The sequence below is a fragment of the Anthonomus grandis genome, chromosome 9, assembly GCF_022605725.1.
Source record: "Anthonomus grandis grandis chromosome 9, icAntGran1.3, whole genome shotgun sequence".
NCBI classification, from domain to species: Eukaryota; Metazoa; Arthropoda; class Insecta; order Coleoptera; family Curculionidae; genus Anthonomus; species Anthonomus grandis.
Window position 1 is genome coordinate 26,719,782 of NC_065554.1, and position 22,853 is coordinate 26,742,634.

At 36.4% G+C, this 22,853-nt stretch overlaps 1 protein-coding gene across 6 annotated transcripts in view; it reads left to right on the forward strand.

Annotated features, from left to right (window-relative positions):
- LOC126740145 (netrin receptor UNC5C) overlaps positions 1–21,834 on the forward strand; it is a 346,710-nt gene extending 324,876 nt beyond the window's left edge. For 5 of the 6 annotated variants that reach the window (XM_050446069.1, XM_050446068.1, XM_050446073.1 and 2 more), the window contains 3 exons: positions 15,572–15,718; positions 15,775–16,032; positions 16,089–21,834. In XM_050446069.1, coding sequence (XP_050302026.1) covers positions 15,572–15,718; positions 15,775–16,032; positions 16,089–17,470 — 1,787 coding nt within the window. In that variant the 3' untranslated portion in view covers positions 17,471–21,834. The remainder of the gene's footprint in view (positions 1–15,571; positions 15,719–15,774; positions 16,033–16,088) is intronic. The other variant, XM_050446072.1, reaches the window with a different exon arrangement.
- Positions 21,835–22,853: the final 1,019 nt, after the last annotated feature.

Genomic DNA, 22,853 nt, shown 5'->3' on the forward strand with positions numbered 1-22,853 from the left:
CTTCTTAAGTTTCCAAACACTAATATGATTCCTGTATATTTTTCTGATTTACAAGCCTCTATCAACATTATTTCTATGGATTAAGATCAAGAGACAGTGAGAGTCATTCCAAAGACTCGAATTTTAGTTGGAGTTGTTCTAGGGAAATCACTAGCCAGTAGCTCAAACACTTCTTCCAAAAAAAAGAAGAGATTGGAGGCCTCTATTTGTGCATATTTAACCAACCTGCTACTTAGGAAATATATGTTGGCTCCTTTTCATGCCAAATATAAGCCTCAAACAGGAATTTGAATCCTGTATGAGTCAGAACTATCAAGACAAGGTCCGTAAATCGTGTCATAATAATTTCAAGGTGATAACACTAAGCTGTTGCATAGCATTTTTTACTTTATATTGCAACTTAACAAAATTCTGTCTGCATAAAGCAGAATATTCATGTTCCAACTGAAGAGTAATGTGATCTTTTTAGTTCAGCTTATGATCAATTATAAGTCCAAGATTCCTTGCAGAATGATTTAACTGGATTCATTTTTAACAGAAGGTTTTTAGTTTCCTGGTATAGTCTATGAAGGTCCTCATCGATAAGTTGATCGGTTATTTTAAATGAAAAAACAACGGTGTGCCATCAGCATAGCAATGGTGTTTGCACTGAAGAATTTTTATTTTTGTTGACACAATAATTGCTTCCAAGATGTTTTTGCGCAAGAAGTAATTGTTGGTTTCTGTGGAAATTGACCGAGACTTACCACTGTCTGATTTGCCTAGTCGATAAATATTTCTGAAATTAGTGAAGGAACACTCAGCTCCTAAAGTCTAATGGAATTCTTACAACTTAGCCTTCACAGCACATTGTACTTTTTCCCCTTCTGTCTATGATCCAGGTCCTGGTTCCATCAGGAAACCAACTCCTGCTGAAAAGAAGAAATCCTCAAATACTTCTGCTGTCAGTCCTAAATAATTGAAATTGACATCTGATCAGTTGGGATCATCTTCTAAAGAACTTCTTTGATATCACGTCTGCCATCGTACCTAAAACTCCAAATGCTTCTTAATTTAATAAAACACTCTTATACTGTATGCGTTGCATTAAAACGGTTTTAATTTCAATATTCCATATTCAAGCGGACAGTGGAAACTCACCCCGCCCCCCCAGAGCGGTCACGTATATCCCGGGCATTTCTGAATCCGAAATTACGAAATTCTGTTGCAAGATTTACGGCATAAGCTCGCTGTCCGGTTTGTCCATTCATTCAATTGATTTTGCCGTTTTGGTTTAATCTTTATGCAAAACGCCCCGGATATCTTATTTCGCAATTGTTCAGCTTGAATTTTGATTGGGAACAATGGTCGGGGGTGGAATATTAAATGGCGGGCGCGAATCTATAGGGATTTAAATTTTCTAATAACGTCGTCTTTTGTGGGTTAAAAAAAAAACTACTCGTGAATCACGTTTTCGTCGAAAACAAGCGGCAACCTTTGGGAAACGGTCGGTGATGATCGGCAATTTTTATCCCATCTTTTTACAAATTATAGAAAGCCGTAATCGTGACGGTATCTTTAAAATCGACGAACTCGTCGTGAAATGTTAATCGATAACACCGGAATCTGTATTTATTTATTTTTTTTTTTTTATTATGATGGCGGCGGGTGTATCGTTGACATTTTCTTGTTAGCGTCAAAAGAAATATCTTAAACTCGATTTATGTGAGTTCGCGAAACGGAAATTTTAACGCTCCCGGCTATTGCTTACGATTTCGTCAAGGAAAATCAAGAGAGTAGAGGAAATTTCTTATTTCCTCTTTTCTCGCTGGTGCCTTGTGTACACACTTTATTTGGTGAAATCTAATAAATAAACGAGATCTTGGCTTATTTGAGGGGGGCGAGAAACAAAGTAATATGGTTTTTTCTTTTATAGGTCAACAGTTTTTTTTGGTTTTTTTTACGGTTCGTTTGAATTGCCTCGAACACGCGCCTTAAGCAAAATTTTATTTTTATGAATTTTTTACATTAACTTACCTACGCCACTGGATAAATTCCCGCCAAATTTTGAATGTAACAAAGATAACATGCACTATTAAAAAGCGTAAAATTAGATAACTGACTGACCAAATAATAACTGAATCTAGGGACTAACTTAATCTCACTGGTACCACTCTGGAAAATTTGTATCAACTGTCAAACATGAAGGACGACGTTGAGCAATCTGGTTTAAATTTGACAGCACCGGAAATAGTAGTTAAAAAAATGGAATATTTTGCATCTGTTTCTATTACATTTATTGATTAACGATTATCAGTTTAAAAAGCTGATTGCAACAAACAAAGTTGCGCAACATTTGTCAAATTTCCAAGGGCGGTTAGTAAATGAAGGTCTGATGAAAATTTAAGAAACACCGGAAAAATTAAATGACAATGATTATGATCCATTTCTTTCTATTACATATTGATAGTACTCAACTGTTGCCATATGATAAGTGACCGTACTAATTACGTCGAAGTTTTAAACTGTCAGAGTATGACAGATGACAGCACTGATTAGATTGCTATTGATAATCCCTTATCGATATCTTAGAGATCATATCTTAGAGAAAAAAAATTGAAATAAAATGTATATCGATAGGATTTGTTTATAATCAAATAAAGAGCGAAAGTGCGTTTAGACAATAAGCAGTCTGATTTAATTTTGACAACACATGATCTATTTTTCATCAATTCCTATTGCATTTATTCATTAATAGTTTGGTTTGGTAAGTTTTCTCTTTTGTTTTGTCTAATAGCGATTCCATTGGAAAAAAATGAGGAATTATCCTCCTATGACAATTGACAGCACTGACTAGATACCTATTGACAATCCCATATTGATATTATGAAGACAACAGGCCTGATTAGAGAGATATCGATAATTCCATATTGATGGTAAGATTAGACATTAGTAAACTAAAAGAAACTATATCGATTTACTTATGTGCTGTCAGTAAAACAATAATTAAGTTTTTAAGAAATTCCTTCTGTACTTTGTCTAAGTATTAAACTGTCAGCCTGTGACAGGTGACAACTTTGATTAGATAGCTATTGATAATTGCATATCGATGTAGATTACATTTTAGTGAAATTTAAAAAAAATTATGTATAGATAGACGATGGGCTGTCATTAAGACAATAGTTACGATTTTTACTCTAAATTTTAACTTTAAATTAATAAACTAAATTATCTTCCTATGACAATTGACAGCACTGATTAGACAGTTATTGACAATCCTATATCGATATTATTAAGATTATATTATCTTAGTGACTTAAAAAAATAGTATATCGATTTATGACGTGCTGTCAGTAAGACAATAATTAAAATTTTACATATTTCGTTCTATATTTTGTCCAAGCATTAAAATGTCAGAATGTGACAGATGACAGCATTGAATAGATGGCTATTACTAATCCTACATCGATATTACAGAACTGGTTAGACAGATATTCATAATGTCATATCGATGTTATTTGTCAAAAATTTGCGCTTTTACGAAACCTCTCTGTCCCTCAGTTATAGTTCAGTTCAGAGATCTATTAGAATCTTTGATGTACCGCAAATAGTCCGTGTGCCGGTGTTGCTTGTATTTGTCACATGTCACATTTAAATCGCAACATTTTATGTGGAAACAGTCATACAGTAATATTCTAAGCGATATTTAATCATTTCATTAAATAAATAAATGTTTTAAGCATTTTTTTACGAATTTATACATTTGATTCGTAAAATTTGACTACATGCGCCCACGTACTATTTTGTTAAATGTCTGACCTTAGTCACAGCCACTCAAGCGTGAAAAGTTGCACAGGTCCTGCCTTAAAATTTATTTGTATTTAAAACTTTATTATTCGGGATTTTTGGGTTTAGTTTTATTAAGTTAGAAATTCAGGATAGTTAATAGCAAGATAATATTTAATTTAAATATAAGATTTAAGCGCCAGTCAGTTTTTAGCGCCATCAGTCCCTTATAACAAGTCAAGTCTCTTTGCTTTGCAATATGTCAAGTTGGAATAATGTATTGACTACTGACAACTGTTAACCCACTGCATAGCTTTCATCAAATAGTATTAAACAATTTTAACACTGCTTTTCCTGTTATCAATATTAAGAAACGAAATAGAAAACCTTGGTATACTAAGGGTTTACGAGTATCTGGGAAAATATGCGCTCCCTTTTTTACATTAGGAAATACGCTATGAGCAATGCAACATTTTTAAATTATTATAACAGATACCGCAAGATTTACAGAAACTCAACCAGAATGGCTAAGTGGACCTACTATCAAAGGAGGATAAATAATTCCTCCAACAGGGCAAAAGAGTCTTGGAAGATTTTAAATGAGCTTAGGGGCAAAAATAATGTCTTGGTTATTCCAAGTACCTTAGATTCCAATGTCCTCTTCCAATTCCTTCCACTGTGATATTGCTAGTAACCTTGCAGCCAATCTCTCACAAAAAATAAATCCCAGGAGCTATCTCAGCAATGTGGTAGTAGCCGAATCTTTCTTTTTTGCCCCCACAAGTGTAGAAGAGCTTAAACAGTTAATGGTTAATATTAAGAATAAGAGTTCATCAGGTTGGGATGGGTTTTCTCTTAAAATATTTTCTGTTTTACCTCTTGTTGCTTTGCAAGTCTTGGCCGAGTCAATTAACTTTTCATTTATGTCTGGAGTTTTCCCAGAGTGCTTAAAAAGAGCAATGATTGTTCCTCTTTACAAGGGTAGCGATCGCGACTGTCCTTCTAACTTTAGACCTATAGCGTTATTGCCTACTTTAGCCAAGATAGTGAAACGGCTCGTTAAGGTGAGGATGGTTTCATTTTTAAATAGGTTAGGCCTATTGAGTCTTCAGCAGTGTGGCTTTCGTGAGTCTGTGAGCACAAATGATGCTATCTTTAGCTTTCTAGAGCACCTGTACAACCGACTTAATGTTGGTGAAGTTGCAGCAGCGGTATTCTGTGAGTTGTCCAAGGCATTTGACTGCGTGAGTCACAGAGTGCTGCTGATGAAACTGGAGCTCTATGGTTTCAGAGGAACTGCCCTTGAGTGGTTTCGTTCCTACGTATCAAATCGTGTCCAGGCTGTCAAATTTAATGGTGGTATCTCTAAGGAACACTTAATATAAATGTGGGTGTTCCGCAAGGATCAGTACTTGGTCATTTACTTTATCTCATTTATGTGAACGATCTGCCACAACTGCAGTTAACTGGCAAATTTACATTGTTTGCCGATGATACCACCATCCTTTGGCACGACTCTGACGTTTCTCAAATGAAGGACAATATACGTGCAGATTTGTTAAAAATAAAAGACTGGTGTGATGCACATTTTTTGACATTTAATGTTTCCAAAACAAATATCCTTCAGTAAGTTTTTGGGTCTTTCCATAGACAAGTTCCTTAAATTTGAAGACCATATTGTGAATGTATGTAGAAAAGTCTCATCAGGCTGCTACGCCCTAAGGGTTATTGCCACCAGTCTTAATTTCTCCATCGCCAGATCTGCATACTTCGCGATTATCGAGTGGCACCTTCGATATGGAATTTGCTTTTGAGGTTCATGTTCAAATTCACTTTTTAGTTCAGTGTTTGTACTCCAGAAAAGAGCCATTGGATATCTATGTGGGGCCAAGCCTCGTGACTCATGTCGCCCGCTTTTTCTAAGTCATAATATTTTAACCCTGTGTTGTATTTTTATTTTGGAAACAGTTTGCTTAGTTTTTAGAAAATATAAACAGGAACTCCACTTAGGAAGCCACTATAATACGCGACAAAATTATTTGTTAAGGCTACCCATTCCTCATTTTGAACTTGTCCGTAGCTCTATCATATATGGAGGTAGAAAGCTGTTTAATATGATAACTATGTGACAAATGACAGCACTAACTAGCGACCATAGCTATATTACTAAGCAAATATTTACGGATGAAAAAAGATATCGATATTTAGTGTAAGTAATATAAAATGTTGGTTTTTTAACAAGGCCTTTGATCCATGCCTTTTTTCAAACAAAAAAAAAAGACGAGAGCACAAACAAGGGGCAGTTATCTTTTGACATTACTTTGTGTATAGAATTGTGATGATAATTGAATCTGGGGCCGGTGTATGAACCTTTTTATCATTTGAAACGGGTCGCCGAACTTTTTTTTTTTTGAATTTTATCCTCGCTTCGCTAATTTAATGATAAGAAAAAACCACTGGAAATCAATACTTCTCTCCGTGATAAAGGCCATGTTCGTTTCCTTGATGAGCTAATCTTAAAAATGGCAGAGAGCAGGTGCTAATTTTCCACAGCCCTAATTAGGGCCGGGATATAACTGGGGCTTTATTAACCACTTGATATTTAATGGAGGTCATAAAAAGCGAGTAAGATCTTCTTTTTAGGAGAAAAGAAACATTTTGCAGGTGTATTACGGTAAGATGCTTCGAAAATTATTTCATTTTGGACCTTTTTCCCTTTATATCACGAAACTAAGAACGCAACGTTAGGCGTAATGTTGGTGCTATTTGAACTTTTAGACTGGCACTATTGACAATTCAATGGAATAATGGACTGATGTAAATCTCAGGTTGGCTATATGGCAAATGATCTAAATGACTGTAAATTACTCTAAAAATGTGCGGATCTTGTCGGCAACTTTGCTCGTTGTGAGACAATTAAAAGAGAAATTATAAATTCGTTCAGTTTGTATGCTAATCCAAAGCAATTTTAAAATAGATCCCTTCAAAAAGCGTCTAAAAATAACGCGCTCCCTCTTTGATGGAATATGGTCTCATCTGTCTTCAGAACTCTACTAATATGCTTTCTCCGCGCCTCAATGGTGATTTATATGGCGAACGCAAATTAGGCTTAGTTGCCAGAAGGATTCTGCTAACCGCGTGGGTTTAACAGATGTACAGGGCGCGAAAACGAATATTGTCAAACATTACGATAGTATCAAACCAGTCTGTTCTCATTCCCTTAGTTCTGCTCGGATCCTGTTATAACCCGGTGTTTTCGTGATCTAGGTGATCAGAATAAGACGTTGGTATACTTAGTTTGATTTCGAAAAAATTCAATTTTTGGTGAAAAAATTCGATACGGGGGGGTATACCCGAAAAGTGAAAAAACCCAAACTTTGAAGATCGATATCTCGGCTTCTATGAGAGCTATCGGGAAAATTCCAACGGTTTTGTCTTAATTTCGTCGTTCTGAATCCAACGAGACCATCCGCAAGGTCGTAGCTCTTCTAATAGCTGAGATATGGCATTTTTGATGCCCATTTTTGGCCTCAAAAACGGACGTCGAAAACGACTTTTTCAGGATTTTCAAAGTGCTCTCATTTCCTTAGTTCTGCTCGGATCCTGTTATAACCCGGTGTTTTCGTAATCTAGGTGACCCGAATAAGACGCTGGTATACTTAGTTTGATTTCGAAAAAAATAAATTTTTGGTGAAAAAATTCGATACGGGGGGGTATACCCGAAAAGTGAAAAAACCCAAATTTTGAAGGTCGATATCTCGGCTTTTATAGGAGCTATCGGGAAAATTCCAACGGTTTTGTCTTAGTTTCGTCGTTCTGAATCCAACGAGACCATCCGCAAGGTCGTAGCTCTTCTAATAGCTGAGATATGGCATTTTTGATGCCCATTTTTGGCCTCAAAAACGGACGTCGAAAACGACTTTTTCAGGATTTTCAAAGTGCTCTCATTCCCTTAGTTCTGCTCGGATCCTGTTATAACCCGGTGTTTTCGTGATCTAGGTGATCAGAATAAGAGGTTGGTATACTTAGTCTGATTTCGAAAAAAATCAATTTTTGGTGAAAAAATTCGATACGGGGGGGTATACCCGAAAAGTGAAAAAACCCAAACTTTGAAGGTCGATATCTCGGCTTCTATGAGAGCTATCGGGAAAATTCCAACGGTTTTGTCTTAGTTTCGTCGTTCTGAATCCAACGAGACCATCCGCAAGGTCGTAGCTCTTCTAATAGCTGAGATATGGCATTTTTGATGCCCATTTTTGGCCTCAAAAACGGACGTCGAAAACGACTTTTTCAGGATTTTCAAAGTGCTCTCATTCCCTTAGTTCTGCTCGGATCCTGTTATAACCCGGTGTTTTCGTGATCTAGGTGATCAGAATAAGACGTTGGTATACTCAGTTTGATTTCGAAAAAAATCAATTTTTGGTGAAAAAATTCGATACGGGGGGGTATACCCGAAAAGTGAAAAAACCCAAACTTTGAAGGTCGATATCTCGGCTTCTATGAGAGCTATCGGGAAAATTCCAACGGTTTTGTCTTAGTTTCGTCGTTCTGAATCCAACGAGACCATCCGCAAGGTCGTAGCTTTTCTAATAGCTGAGATATGGCATTTTTGATGCCCATTTTTGGCCTCAAAAACGGACGTCGAAAACGACTTTTTCAGGATTTTCAAAGTGCTCTCATTCCCTTAGTTCTGCTCGGATCCTGTTATAACCCGGTGTTTTCGTGATCTAGGTGATCAGAATAAGACGTTGGTATACTTAGTTTGATTTCGAAAAAAATCAATTTTTGGTGAAAAAATTCGATACGGGGGGGTATACCCGAAAAGTGAAAAAACCCAAACTTTGAAGGTCGATATCTCGGCTTCTATGAGAGCTATCGGGAAAATTCCAACGGTTTTGTCTTAGTTTCGTCGTTCTGAATCCAACGAGACCATCCGCAAGGTCGTAGCTCTTCTAATAGCTGAGATATGGCATTTTTGATGCCCATTTTCGGCCTCAAAAACGGACGTCGAAAACAACTTTTTCAGGATTTTCAAAGTGCTCTCATTCCCTTAGTTCTGCTCGGATCCTGTTATAACCCGGTGTTTTCGTGATCTAGGTGATCAGAATAAGACGTTGGTATACTTAGTTTGATTTCGAAAAAAATCAATTTTTGGTGAAAAAATTCGATACGGGGGGGTATACCCGAAAAGTGAAAAAACCCAAACTTTGAAGGTCGATATCTCGGCTTCTATGAGAGCTATCGGGAAAATTCCAACGGTTTTGTCTTAGTTTCGTCGTTCTGAATCCAACGAGACCATCCGCAAGGTCGTAGCTCTTCTAATAGCTGAGATATGGCATTTTTGATGCCCATTTTTGGCCTCAAAAACGGACGTCGAAAACGACTTTTTCAGGATTTTCAAAGTGCTCTCATTCCCTTAGTTCTGCTCGGATCCTGTTATAACCCGGTGTTTTCGTGATCTAGGTGATCAGAATAAGACGTTGGTATACTCAGTTTGATTTCGAAAAAAATCAATTTTTGGTGAAAAAATTCGATACGGGGGGGTATACCCGAAAAGTGAAAAAACCCAAACTTTGAAGGTCGATATCTCGGCTTCTATGAGAGCTATCGGGAAAGTTCCAACGGTTTTGTCTTAGCTTGACTACATCTATCATATATCAAAAAAGTCAAATTTGTTTTTAGTTAGACGTTTTTATGTTGTCAAGCAATTAATCAGGTTATTTGTTATATCTCGTTATTTGATGAAAACCATGAATGTTAAATGAATGCCTGGACTGTCACTCGTCAAAACATTTAGGGAGGCTTTACTCTTCTGATCTTTCACTTCTGATCTTCACACGAGGCTAATAACTGGAAGATTTTTAGTTTAAGCTCTGCTCTTCTAGACTTTATTACGATTTCCACACGCATAGAAATACTGAAACTAACCCTACGATTAAGCTAACTCCCCAAAAGGGCCCTAAAGGGTGCAAATCCCAAACATATAGAATCAAATATTAGCGTTAGTGTTTAACCACCGCGATCCAGCTGGAAAACGCCCGAGCTAATCCGCAGTTATGACCGCGTGGGCCAAATATGCCATCACTGTTTGCCGTCACTCGCTGATCCCTCTTTATTAATTTCGGAATTTGTCACTCTGCTCCGGATAAAGTCGTCGGACTCGTCTGGATATATTGCGGATTTTTTCCAGTCTAATTGGACGACATATGACGGCTCTATACATATACTCAGACGGTTAAAGTTAAAAGGCAAACTTTTTTTGTTAAATAAATCAATATTAGACATGGCGTTACCAAACTGGACATCGCTTCTTCATTTTTTTTACTTAAGATAATTTTATACATCCTTAAGGCATCCTACACCCTCTACTAAAAGAATCATCGAGTTGCATCGAGTGGTTTGACAATACAGCTCAGAAGTGTTAATGGCGAATTTTGGACTTGCTTAGGTCTATCTCTGGTAAATCTGAGTCTAACTCAGTAAGTTCTTGAGATACAAAAATTCTTCAGATATGAAATTGTTCGTTAGGAATTGTGTAAACTTTACTGGTTTAAGAAAAATTGTAAATTCTATTTATAATATGCTCAAAAAGATTCGTTTTGCAAATATCTCCTCTAAATATAACCTTTTCCTTATCTCTAATAATTTGCGAAATATATTGATCATGAATATGTAGTACATACCTGCACGCCTTAAATTTAAATCTCGCCTTATACTGAATTCGAATAACCCGCGCTTTTCTTGACATGAGTCGGTAATGTGAGTACCTACAATATCGATTTTTTATATTTATGTCTCCAATAAGGGAGCGCTGTAGTCGCGTCGTAGACGTAATGACATCTAGTATTATATACACTCCTCTTCTTATGTTACTTCCTCTATGGAGCAGACTCTTTCTGTTGCTGTCAAAAGTAAGACAAGAGATCTGAAGGATGCTTTGTTCACGAGGCAGTAATGTAGAGGAATTACTGATTAATGAGCCTTAATCATTTATGCTAATTGTTTAAGTAGTATGTTCACCCGCTGTGATAGCTAAAGCTTGGCTTCTAAGTTAGTTCTTCCAAATAAGCAAAAAACTTTCTGTCATTTGTCATAAAAACATTGACATAGGTGACATGTGAAGGATGTTATACTCGCAATGGTATTAAGAATCTTTAGGATACAAATACTGGTGTTAATGATTTCCTTACTTGGATTGGAGGACATCTCCCGACTGTTTGAGTAGAAAGACAAACTCGTCGATTTTAGAATTAGATCTCGAGTGGCCTCCCAAAACTAAATTAAACTAAACTACCGCACGTAAGTTCGTAAACGGTAGTAGAGAAATTCACGTCAATCGACAACATACCGGGCCTGAAGGACTGACTAAACACACTTAAAACAGGAGGGTCCTTTACATAGTCGCTCATTATGCAAGTTAAATCAAGGATATTTGCAATTTTGCATCTCGCCGCGTATAGTTTCAGCATGAGGAGGATTGGGGGGGAGAGAAGGGAGATGTATCGCGACAATGAGTTCCCCCGGGATTGGGGAATATTCTGTTAAAGCGGGGGAGTCGTTACTTTGACAGTCGCGGAAATAATGGCGCCTCTCGAGAGCCCTTCTCTATTGGAGTTTAATTTCTGTTTTATTGAATATTCCAATGGCTTAGTTGTAAAAAAGGAAAAACTTGAATTTTCACGCGATTTTAATCCGCCGTCAAACATCGTCGCTCCCCAATGAAAAAAATTCCCAATTCATCCCTTGTAATCCCCAAAAGATTACGCTTGCGGTCGTGATTAAACTTCGGCAATCTTCCTTTAATCTCGACTTTTATGATGAATATTGAATCGCTAATAATTCGGCGGATGGATGATGATAAGCTTCCCGGGACAATATTAATTTTGGAGGAAAGTCCGTTGGGATTATCTAATAAGTGTCAACGAGGTTGATGAAAAATATTAATTAAGTTTGTATAAAGTTAAGCTGAATTTATGGGGAAAATGTTGAAACTTATGACATACGTCATAGTTGTCATTGTTGGGATTGTCATCGTTGTCATTGTGTCACAGCGACTGGTGTAACTAGATGCTTTTGGCTGGGCTCTCTCTTTCCCTGCCTTAGACAAAAAGACTATCTTCAGGAGCTGTAACTTCATATATCTTTAATTATTTATTTTCTTATTGGATATCAGAGGCGCTTTCAAATTAATAGGGTTAGTTTTGTCATACTTGTCACTTGTCAAAACATCAGGACGAAGCAATTTTAGGTAAATCGGTTGTGAAGGTTCACTTTTTGGCATGTAGGAAGTGACTAACTTCTATCGAATTACCGAATATCTCTGGCTTTTAACGTATATTATAAAATATTGCCATATTTATTTGAGGTCTTGAATAATGATTGCCTAGGTTATTGATCTGTTGACGTTTGTACTGTCACAAACGAGAGCACTATTTCTATTCAATGTTGAATGTGGCAGCATTGCATGTTAAGATTCTATTTACATATCTAAGCCAAGAAGATTATCTACAGGAGCCTTAAGTGCACACATTTGTTGGTGCTGTCACTTGTCATATTTGAAATCAAATTTATATGTCACCCTCAATGTTTGTATTATTCCAATATTTAATTATTGTCAAAGCAATAGTATTGACTTAATGACCAATGAGAGCTGGCGTCATTTTCTCAGCACTAACCTTATAAGTCACTTAAGATCTTGGGCTAAAGCGTGTCGACTCTGTATTTTCGTATCTAAGCCAAGAAGATTATTTACAGGAGCCTCGCTTGCACACATTTGTTTGTGCTGTCACTCGTCACTTGTCTTATTTAAAATGAAATTTGTATGTCATACCAACAGTATGAAGTTAAATGATGTTGTCAGTATTGCAAAAACAAAGCCAAAGAATACTAATTTGTCCGGAGCAGAGATTGGCAATTGGAGAATCAACTGGTCGACAGATTGTGTCAAGAAGACATGTTTGGTTATAAGTGATATCTTCGGAGCCAAAATACGATATTATCCCAACCAAAAGTAAATGGAGGCAAATAAGTTCTGGATTTCTAGTCTGCTGGAATATGCCAAATTGCTTCGGGCTTTAGATGGCAAACACATTCACTTTTGGTGTGGTGCTCATCAAACGAACGCTCATGAAACAATCAGGGGTTCTTAGTCGTTCATAGGTAGCAGAACATTTAGATTCAGAACGATTAATCATGTTCTTTCCCTCAAGTAGCAAATACTATTGTATTGGCCACTTGACTTAATTCATAAAATTGAACAAATCAAATTTTTAAAGCTAAAAGCCTATATCAAAGTTTCTGATTATGCTTCCGCCTTGACTAATACAAAACAAGTCGCTATGTATGTAGTTCAGTATTCTTATCATGTATAAACAGTCACCAAACAACCCTTTTACCTCCTTTTTTGCTGCTCCCTGACAAGTTCTAAAAGGGTGGAATATATACTAAGGGTGCAAAAACGTGTGAAGGCCTTTTCCAATAAAGCAGGGGGGGCTCGACTATATACGACGTTATTAGGGGTTGTGTGCAAACACGTGATTTCTGACAGCCCGTCGTGTCCTTATAGTGGCTTATAATGTTACGGTAAACAAATCTGTTGAATGCCTTCTGGGGGGGTTAAAATGTCGATCTCCGTTGTACCGCGAGACGAGATTTTCACATTTTGTATACATAATAATTCGGATTTTTAAATAAAAATCTCGCTCGTCTCCTCTTCGTATCGGAGAACTTTCGCTCCCAACAATAATAAAACTTTTTTAGCTCTCTCGGTATGTTTATTTGCTCTCGGCTCGGATATTTCCCTAATAAACCGGGAATGCGGGAAAGTCCATTCGGTAACTTTACGCGGAGTTCGGGGTAATACTTAATGCTGAAATCGACGTTATTGGGAAAAAGTTCAATTGCTGAAATTGCTGACTCGAAGTTTGGGAATATCCGGAAGATTCTCGAGGTATAAATGGGTCGTTACACTTGGAACGAGATTTCCATGTTTACCGGAATTATATTTATTTTCTTTTTATTATTATGGTCAGGATAAATGTAGCTTTAAACGTTCAATTGTATTCTCCTGAAAATTATTATTTACTCTGTTGAGGCACGTTCAATATCGATTTTTCATGCACAACTCTATAAACACTATAACATAACCGTAGGCTGACAACTGACAAGTCAGAACATGATAATAAGGTCATCGAATCGTAAAACGTCTAATGACACTCAAAAAATACATACTTCACTACGAAAACACTTTCACTAGAGGTATTTATTTTTATCGTATTTATTTAGAACTACAAGAAATACGATAATTATTAGAATTAATACACTTAACCTTACTTCACTGAACTGACAAGTATCCGCGATGCGGTTCCTTGTATACTCGGCAGAGCGCTTTTCTGGAAGATTTCCGCTAACCTTCGGACTGAGAATCAACAAGTTTCTCGGTGTTAACATTAAAAAATCTTGTTTTCTGTAAGCCAAACCTAATAAATAAAAATATTGGTCCTTCTGGATAGGTTCATGAGTGTTCTCCACTAATTTATAGTGATTTTTACAAAATATCTAACGATTGTTATAAGATATTAGTGGATTATAACTTGAGGTTAGTATGGCTTTTAACTGGGATATCGTATAATTATTAGGGTCTATATAATGTGGTGGTTCTTATGCAATTTTAATTTTTATTGAAAGTAGTTTAAGCAACAGCATACCTGATGGTAAACTTATGTGTATTCAAGTATGACTATCAAGAAATCTAGTGGTGTCGAACAGCTCTATGTCCTGTGCCAATTTGGTAACTACAAATTTATTGTTGGTGGTGTTTACATTCCACCAAAGTCTTCTACTGTTTTGTACGACCGTCACTATTTGACTATTGAACCCATTATGTTACATCACACAACATTTATGTTTTTGGTGACTAGACTTACCCAAGTTCATTATCCAGGAGAAGATTCAGTAATTCAGGTTGCTCAATCGTTTGGTTATTTTAAGTTTTATCAACATAATTTTATACCTAGTAGCAGAAATGTATTTCTAGATGTAAAGAACTCTCCGTGTACTGAAAGCAAGTGGTCTGCTTCTTAACTCATGCATTCATCACTTTGCCTATAAATATCACTTTATATTGTCTAATATATGTTACTGAGTCCTCTGATGAAAACTGTATTCATTTTTCTCGTCTCAGAGACGAGTGAACAATGCCCAAATTTCACAACTTTGCATTTCCACTAATTATACTGTTTATATTAAAAGTTATGACAATGATAATGCGTTTTCCTTCAACATTACTACCAATGCTTCTGCTGGCGTAAATGATGCTGATTTGTCTGTCACTGATGTCTATGAAGATACAGTTGAATTTCCGAATAAACTTGCCACAAGGCCTGATTGTACTGCCCCTATTTAATAACTCTACTTTACTAAAACTTTACGGACTTCTAGTTTTCCATCACTATGGAAGCAAAGTATTATTGCCCCAATATTTAAAAAAGACCAAAGAGACAAAATTGAAAACTACAGAGATATATGTTTTCCAATCAGCTATTCCTATTTAGTTATTTGAGTGTTTGATTGCAAACCAGCTATCCTGGCTCTGCAGAGATTTTTTGTCCGATTCTCAGCTTGGTTTTTTCCATAGAAGATCCACTGCAACAAACTTTTTATCTTGTCAATCTGATCTCTGGCTCCTAATGGAAGAACAGAAGCATGTAGCTGCCATCTAGGCTGAAATTTCTAAAGCGTTTGATTATAAAGTTTTGTTTGAGTAGTAATTATCTGTGGTTAATGAATCGTTATTATTTCTTTGCAGCAAACATCCAGAGCACCCAAAACGACATTCTCCTGTACATCGGCTTGACAGTAGCGATTTTCCTAGTCTGCCTCCTGTCATTTTTCGTCATACGTCTCTATCGCAAAAAGGGACAGCACCAGAGTCTTTATAACATGGCTGCAAGTGGTAAGTCATCACCTCCATCCCATCTACCCTATCAATATAACATTTCCCTCTTAAAGATTACCATCCAGAATTCTTCCCAGAACACGACAAAAAGTCCCTGGGGCTACAGCCAGACCTAACGCAAACAGTGCCCGGATGCTACGAGTATCCTTACACGACCCCAGCGACCTCTGTAACCAGATCAGTATCCGAACACCACTACGACGTCCCACATTTGGCTTCTGCCTCTGACATACAACTGTCACCTGCTACTAGCTCCACTTTAGAGTCCTCTAGCGGCAAAAGGAGTCAAATGAGTGGATCCACCAACCATTGTAAGTCATATCTCATTATTTCAAACAAGTTTGTAAATGTCCTAATTATTTTATAGCCGACTCCACTTATGACGTGGCAACAGACCAAGTGACCCTCCCACTCTCGAACCTTCCCACTGCCTACGCGGTCACGCCCACCACGAGCGGAAACTACACCAGCGCCACCGTAACAGCAAACGGGGCATTCCTGAACCTTCCCGAGTCCGGTGTGAACCTGTTGGTGCCGGAAGGTGCCATTTCCAGAAGCCGCAAACAGGAAATCTTTCTGAGTATCCTGAACGAGGATTGTTTTCGTCCGAAGTTGGCCGAGAATTTGACCCAACTCAGTCCGGTGGTATCGTGCGGACCAAACGTCAGCCTTAACAAAGCGGTGGTGCTCAAGTTGCCTCACTGCGCCGAACTGATGCGTGGAAACTGGATCATTTCGATTTTGCAGAGCGATTGTAGCGACTCGCAGTGGCAGAACGCCGTCACTCTAGGACAAGAAACTATTAACTCTAATGTATTTTGCCAGTTGGATGCCAGTTCGGCTTTCCTAGTGACCGAATGCCTGTCCAGGTTCGTTATGGTGGGCAAATCCGCTCCTGGTTTTAATGGCGTTAAACGACTGAAACTGGCCGTGTTCGCTCCGAAGTTATGTTTCCAGACCACGATAGATTATTGCGTGAGGGTGTACATCTTAGAAGACACGGATAGTTCAATGGAAACGGTGTTCGGACAAGAGAAGCGCCTAGGAGGATACCTCTTGGACGAGCCGCGTTCAATGACGTTCCAAGACGGAGGCAGCGCCCTCTGTCTGAACTTAGAGTCTATTAGTGAGGGCTGGCAATCCAAGATGGGGTCTAGCCATCAAGAAATCCCGTTCGCGCATGTCTGGCAAGCGAACAGCAACAGTCTCCACTGCAGCTTCACCTTGGAAAGTTACGAGGTCTGTAGACATTTGAATTTCAAGTTACGCGTGCAGCAAAAGGGTTACGACTACCAGCAGGTGTTCGATATAAACTGTAGTGACGACTTAGTGCCAAAAATCGTGAGTAATAACAGCGAGACCAGCCGGTCGAGTGACTCGAAGAAAAGTGCCAAAAGTGACCAGAGTAGTCTGAAGAAGAATCTCATTGTGACTGATCGCGGGGTGTCCACGTGCGACGATTTCACTTTTAGATTGAGTAAGAACATTCGGAAGCAATTGTGTATGTTACTCGATCCACCCACTCAGAGAGGAAACGACTGGCGCATGTTGGCGCACGCGCTCAACGTCGATAGGTATATTAACTTTTTTGCCACGAAAGCGTCTCCCACCGACTGTATTTTAGACTTGTGGGAGGCTAGAAATCGGGGCAGTAACGCTTTGAGTGAACTGAAGCAAATATTTGGAGATATGGAGCGTTATGACGCCATTACTATGTTGGAGAATTGTTTAGGGCCTAACTGGTTGTAAGTGGTTGTAGTTGGTGGGCATTTTGGTTGCAATAAACTTGAGTTCTTGTGTAAAGTACTTTAGAATCTGATTTATTGACCAATTAGACTTAATACCAGATACACGTCAATCTATAGATAATGTGACGTGGCAAGGGCATGGCTTGTGTCATACCAAGCTCCTCCCTTTTTTCAGTGAAATTTATGTTGCCAATCAACCTATTGTCAAGGCACCTTGGGAAATCTCAATCCCGGACATTTAAGGATGTCAGACACTCTCGTTACTGAAAGTAAATACTGAGTAGATTGAGGATTTTAATGTTTATTCCTGATGCGTCCGGGATTAATATTATGTAGAGCTTATGTACAGGGTGTTACAATTTCGTGGGAAAATATGAAAATATTCCGAATTGCTGGTCAATTGCAATGGTCAAACTTTAACAGTCCATTTTGTGTTCAGAGTAAGCCTTGATTAGGTATTGCATGATCATGTTCAAGGCTTCAGCTAATTTTACCTTTATTATTACTATACAATTCTCGAGATACTTCCCATCTAACCTACTAATACTACCGCTGGAACCATGTGATATTTCATTAAATACATGTCTTCTACTACTAATACTACCACCATTATTACTAAATGAATTTTTTAAATAAACCGAAGAAGAAGAATAATTCAGTTGTCCGAGTATTGAAGACCTATTGAGTGAATGGTTTCCTAAGCTTTTTAATAATGGATCTTTAGCATGACAAGTAACTATTATTTTACCTTTGGCAAAGAATGCATTACAGACTTAATGGAGGTTGACTTATTTCTAAAGACGCTTTTTTTTACATTTAGGTCCGTTATTTATAGAACGGTATATTCCGTTATTCACCAAATTAGCAGCTAGATAAACTAATCGACAGACAATTTACCAAAGTTATAGACTTACTTAATTTTTCAGTTTTCTGCTTGAAAATTCTTACAAAAATGTAGACAATAATCCATTGGATGTCCAAAATTGGCTGTCCAATAAATATTCTTTTTTTGTATTTGGAAATACTGAATAATAATTGGACTAATTTTGAATGTTATTGTGCATTGATGCTTTTCTAATAAATCTAAAAAATAGGTCATTCCTGTCAGTAAGGATTCAATTGCTGAATTTTGATCATTCAGATTTCCTAGGATTTCTGTATATGCCTTATTTTTTTATTTCTATAGGAATAAGTATTTCTTATTTAGTTCGATTTTCTTATTATTTATTTTAATCTTCGAATTTGCTTTCTTTAACCCTGGAGTGCTACACTTATTTTTACAGCGTAATATGCTACAATGGGGTACTGTTGTACCCCAAATAAAAAGCATTCAAATCATTTATTTATTTTTACAAAAATTTGTTTTATTTTTTATTCTGCACAAGTGGGGCATATTTTCTTTTGGTGCTGTAAACAAATAAATTTTTTGCATACGTGGTTGCAACGAACAACCAACCCAACCCAACCCAACCCAACCCTAGATTTTCGATCGTCGCTTCTTAAACAAAATTCACATCGACCTACAGTAGGCTCTGGTTTTGTTGGTGCTTCCACTACATCTTTTTTTTTTAGTACATTGCAAATAGTTTGCCGGAGTTCGCGCCTCAAAGTTGGAGTTTCCAAACGACGTTGCATTTGAGGTTTTATTAGAGCAAGTGCTAGTTTTTCTAAGAAAGCTCTTCTCTTGGTTACAATTTCTTTTTCAGGAGCACTAGAACCTCTTAAAAGGATCATCGAGTTATACCCTATAATATTTAACAAATTATAAAATAGACATAAGGACCAACAACGAGTCTTTCTGTTAGTTAAATATGTGTGACACAATTGGTCCAAGGTATCTACTCCCCCCTTGGTTGAATTATAAAATTTAATTATTTCCGGAATATCGGTTGAAAGTTACTCATCTCCTTTTTCGTGCATTGTGGATAGCATTAAAACAATTTTTTTTTTTAATTCTTCGGTGGACAAAAAGATAAAAGTGTTAATTCGTCACGATAGCAAAACATTGCTGTACCATTTATTTCCCTACCTTTAAGGTCCAAAAATAATCCTGGAATTTCTTTTTTGTTCTTCCTTAATGTACCAACAATAGTAAGCTTTTTATCTAAAAGCATTTTTGCTGTATCTATAGAGGTGAACCAATTGTCCATAGTCAAATTTCTATTCGTTCCTTGAAAGGAAGAGGTAAGTTTGTCGCAATAATACTGGGCAACAGGAACATCCCGTGGTGTGGAGTCCTTACCTACATACACTTCAGCATCAAGTACAAAAGCTGTTTTAGCATCACAGCACATCACAAGCTTAATACCATATTTGTCTGGTTTCGAAGGAATGTACATCCTCGAAATCCAACCAATTGTTCGTCGATTGTGGATGTATAAATTCTTCATTTTGTTTATAGATCTTTCAAAGACCTCCCGAAATACTGCAAGTTTGTCAGTTTCTCTTCTTTGAGCTCGAGTATCTTTATCGTCAAACCGCAGGCAATTTACCAAGAATCTAAAACGTGCTTCTGGCATTGTGGCTCGAAATATTGATATACCACTATCTTTATCAAAAAGTTCGTTGGTATTTACACCATTCATTTTCATAACTCCTGCAGAATAAAATAAACCAAAGATGGCTTGAATTTCAATATTGTCGGTGTTTTTGGTAAATGAAGCAGCCGTGTTAGGATCTTCGGCCTGATTATTGGGTTTCTTTTTTCCATAATTTAATCTTTCAAGTTCTATTTCTTTGTTAGTATATTCTGTAATTTGAATTAAATTTTCCATGGTAAAACATAACTTCCAAGCTTCTAGCCCTGACTGTAGATTCCTTGACTCGTTTTTGTTTCCAGGTAAATGTAGAACAAGATTTCTTTTTGGTGTACGACGAACTGATTGTCCTTTCACTCCTGACCACTTATACTGATTTTTTTCTTGTAGTTTAGTAGGAACCTGTAAAATTTTAACTTTGGTTTTATACGTGCGTTTTAACTGAGCCAACGGTATATCGTTGTCGGATTCATTTTCAAAATCGTAGCAAACTGAAGTGAATGGAATGGCCTCGACATTTTCGGAGGTCTCGTTTTCCTCTGGATCGGCTCAAAAGAAATAAATATAACTAATTAAAATATATATTTTACAATTTTATTTTATAAATTTCGTGCAATGCTTACATGCAAGCGCAATAAACTATAATAATCTGCTACACTGGGGTACACCTGTACCCCTGCTACTAAATATCTCAAGAATAAGAAAAGTACTGCGCGACACTAATAGTACTAATACCACACATGAACTGACTGCTCATAGAAAGAAACTACTTAAAAGGCCACGCCTGCAGGGCTACCTATTTTTAATAGGTCGTACTTTGAAACTTCACTGGGGTACAACTGTACCCCAAATAGCATTCCAGGGTTAAGAAATTTAAATAACAATAATGAAAATTTTATATTAAATGCGATAGGTGGCTCAGTATGGCTTGTAGTTTTTTAAGGGTAGGGTTCTTTCCTGATCATTATTTCAAACCTCTATTAATTGAGAATTTTAGAAATAATTGTTGTTTTAAAACGTTTCTCAATATATATGTTTATTAAAAAAATTAAGGCTTATTCTCAACTCAGAATGCGCCTTTACGAGACACCCTTAGTATACTGAATTTGTAACACTCTGTATACTGAAATGTGATTTTCTATATTGTAGTATAATTAAAGAGATGTATAAGTAGGTACACATATGTAATTTGTCTAATTACGTTTAAATCTCGTTATTTATATCCAAAAGTATCACTATTGTTAAATGTTATAATGGTCATTATTTGACACACTTTAAATTTGTGCAATTATTTACTTTAATTTTTTTCAAAATGTAAATTTGGGTTCATGTATGTATGTATGATGATGGTCACTTGTTGTTATTAGGCACAAGACCCCCAAGGTGAATTATTTGTATTAAAGCTTTATATTGGGCTAAGCATTCATTAACTTGTAAAATAGTTTCAGCGCCAAATAAATTATATTATATAGACCTAATGATATATATAAATGTAATACACAACTCCTAAACATGTATATAATGCTTATGTAAAAGTACATTTTGTTTGAAATGGCCTAATAAACAAATAGAGTTAACTATGTATTACTGCTTAGCCTACCAAAGGACAAATATTTCGAAATATATGTATTTATACAATATATACAATTTTATACAAAGTAAATCAAAAAAACTGTAGTTTTCTAGATGTTTTAGAGAAGAATGTTTTGTACAAAGCGACTTATATGAATTAGCGTTTAGTATATATCGTTAAAAATTGTATTTAATTTTAGATATCCAGCGAAAATACGGTGTAAATAGATCGTCAATATATATTATATTAACATTTTATTGATTGTGGTGTTATTTCACTTTTGGTTACCTCAGAGTTCGGACTAAAGAACGCAATTATGACTCTCTGTTGCTATTGGACAATTGATTGACTAAATGTTTATATGTAAAGTGCATATACGATTTTGAAAAGGCATAACTCAATTCCTGCACAGGTTTTTAACAAAATATATAATTTGTTGCACTGTAAAACTAAGCATATAAAATATTTAACATAATATTATGGTTAAAATATCTCCACTGGGTGTTACTGGATGTTCTTTATAGAACCAAATTATATAATAATCATAAAATAATAAACTCTTAACGATTCATTGTGTCCACCACATTTTTTCTCCTGTTGGCAACACTGACATAATTTGATGTGAACAAATAACGCTACTGTTGGCTGTCATTAACTTAATATCGTTCAAATATTCCCGCTGCTTGCTACTGGGCATTCTTTTTATAGCAACACAGTATTTGAATAAGTCTTGTTAATAAATAATTGGATCAAGATTGTTAATTTTCTATTTATTCGTACAAAATATAAGAGGTGCATATCGGTTCTGCTGGTGCAACATAATAATTTCTTCAGAATCATTTTATCTACAACGTAATTTTTCTCCTGTTGGCAACACTAAAATGACGTAACTGCCAGTTGTCATTAAGACATGTAAAAAGTGCATATTTGAATTTGTAATTTGATAATGTAATTGGTTATCCATTTTTGTTAAATAAATTTACCGATAACTGGATATTATTGTTTGCTCCTGAATATTAGAACTGGTTGCTACATGAAGTTATTTATAGCAACATACTAATTAAGTAAATATTACTTATACCATTTTGGCTCATAATACATTATTAATAAAAGTTCTGCATTTACATCCTTTAACTATTTTATCATACAATAGTAATTTTTTTGCAAATTATTGTGTCTATGCGGTACTTTTCTCCTGTTGGTAACACTGACATAACGAAACGTAAACAAACAAACGTCACTGTCAGATGTCATAGTCATAGAACCCTAAATTT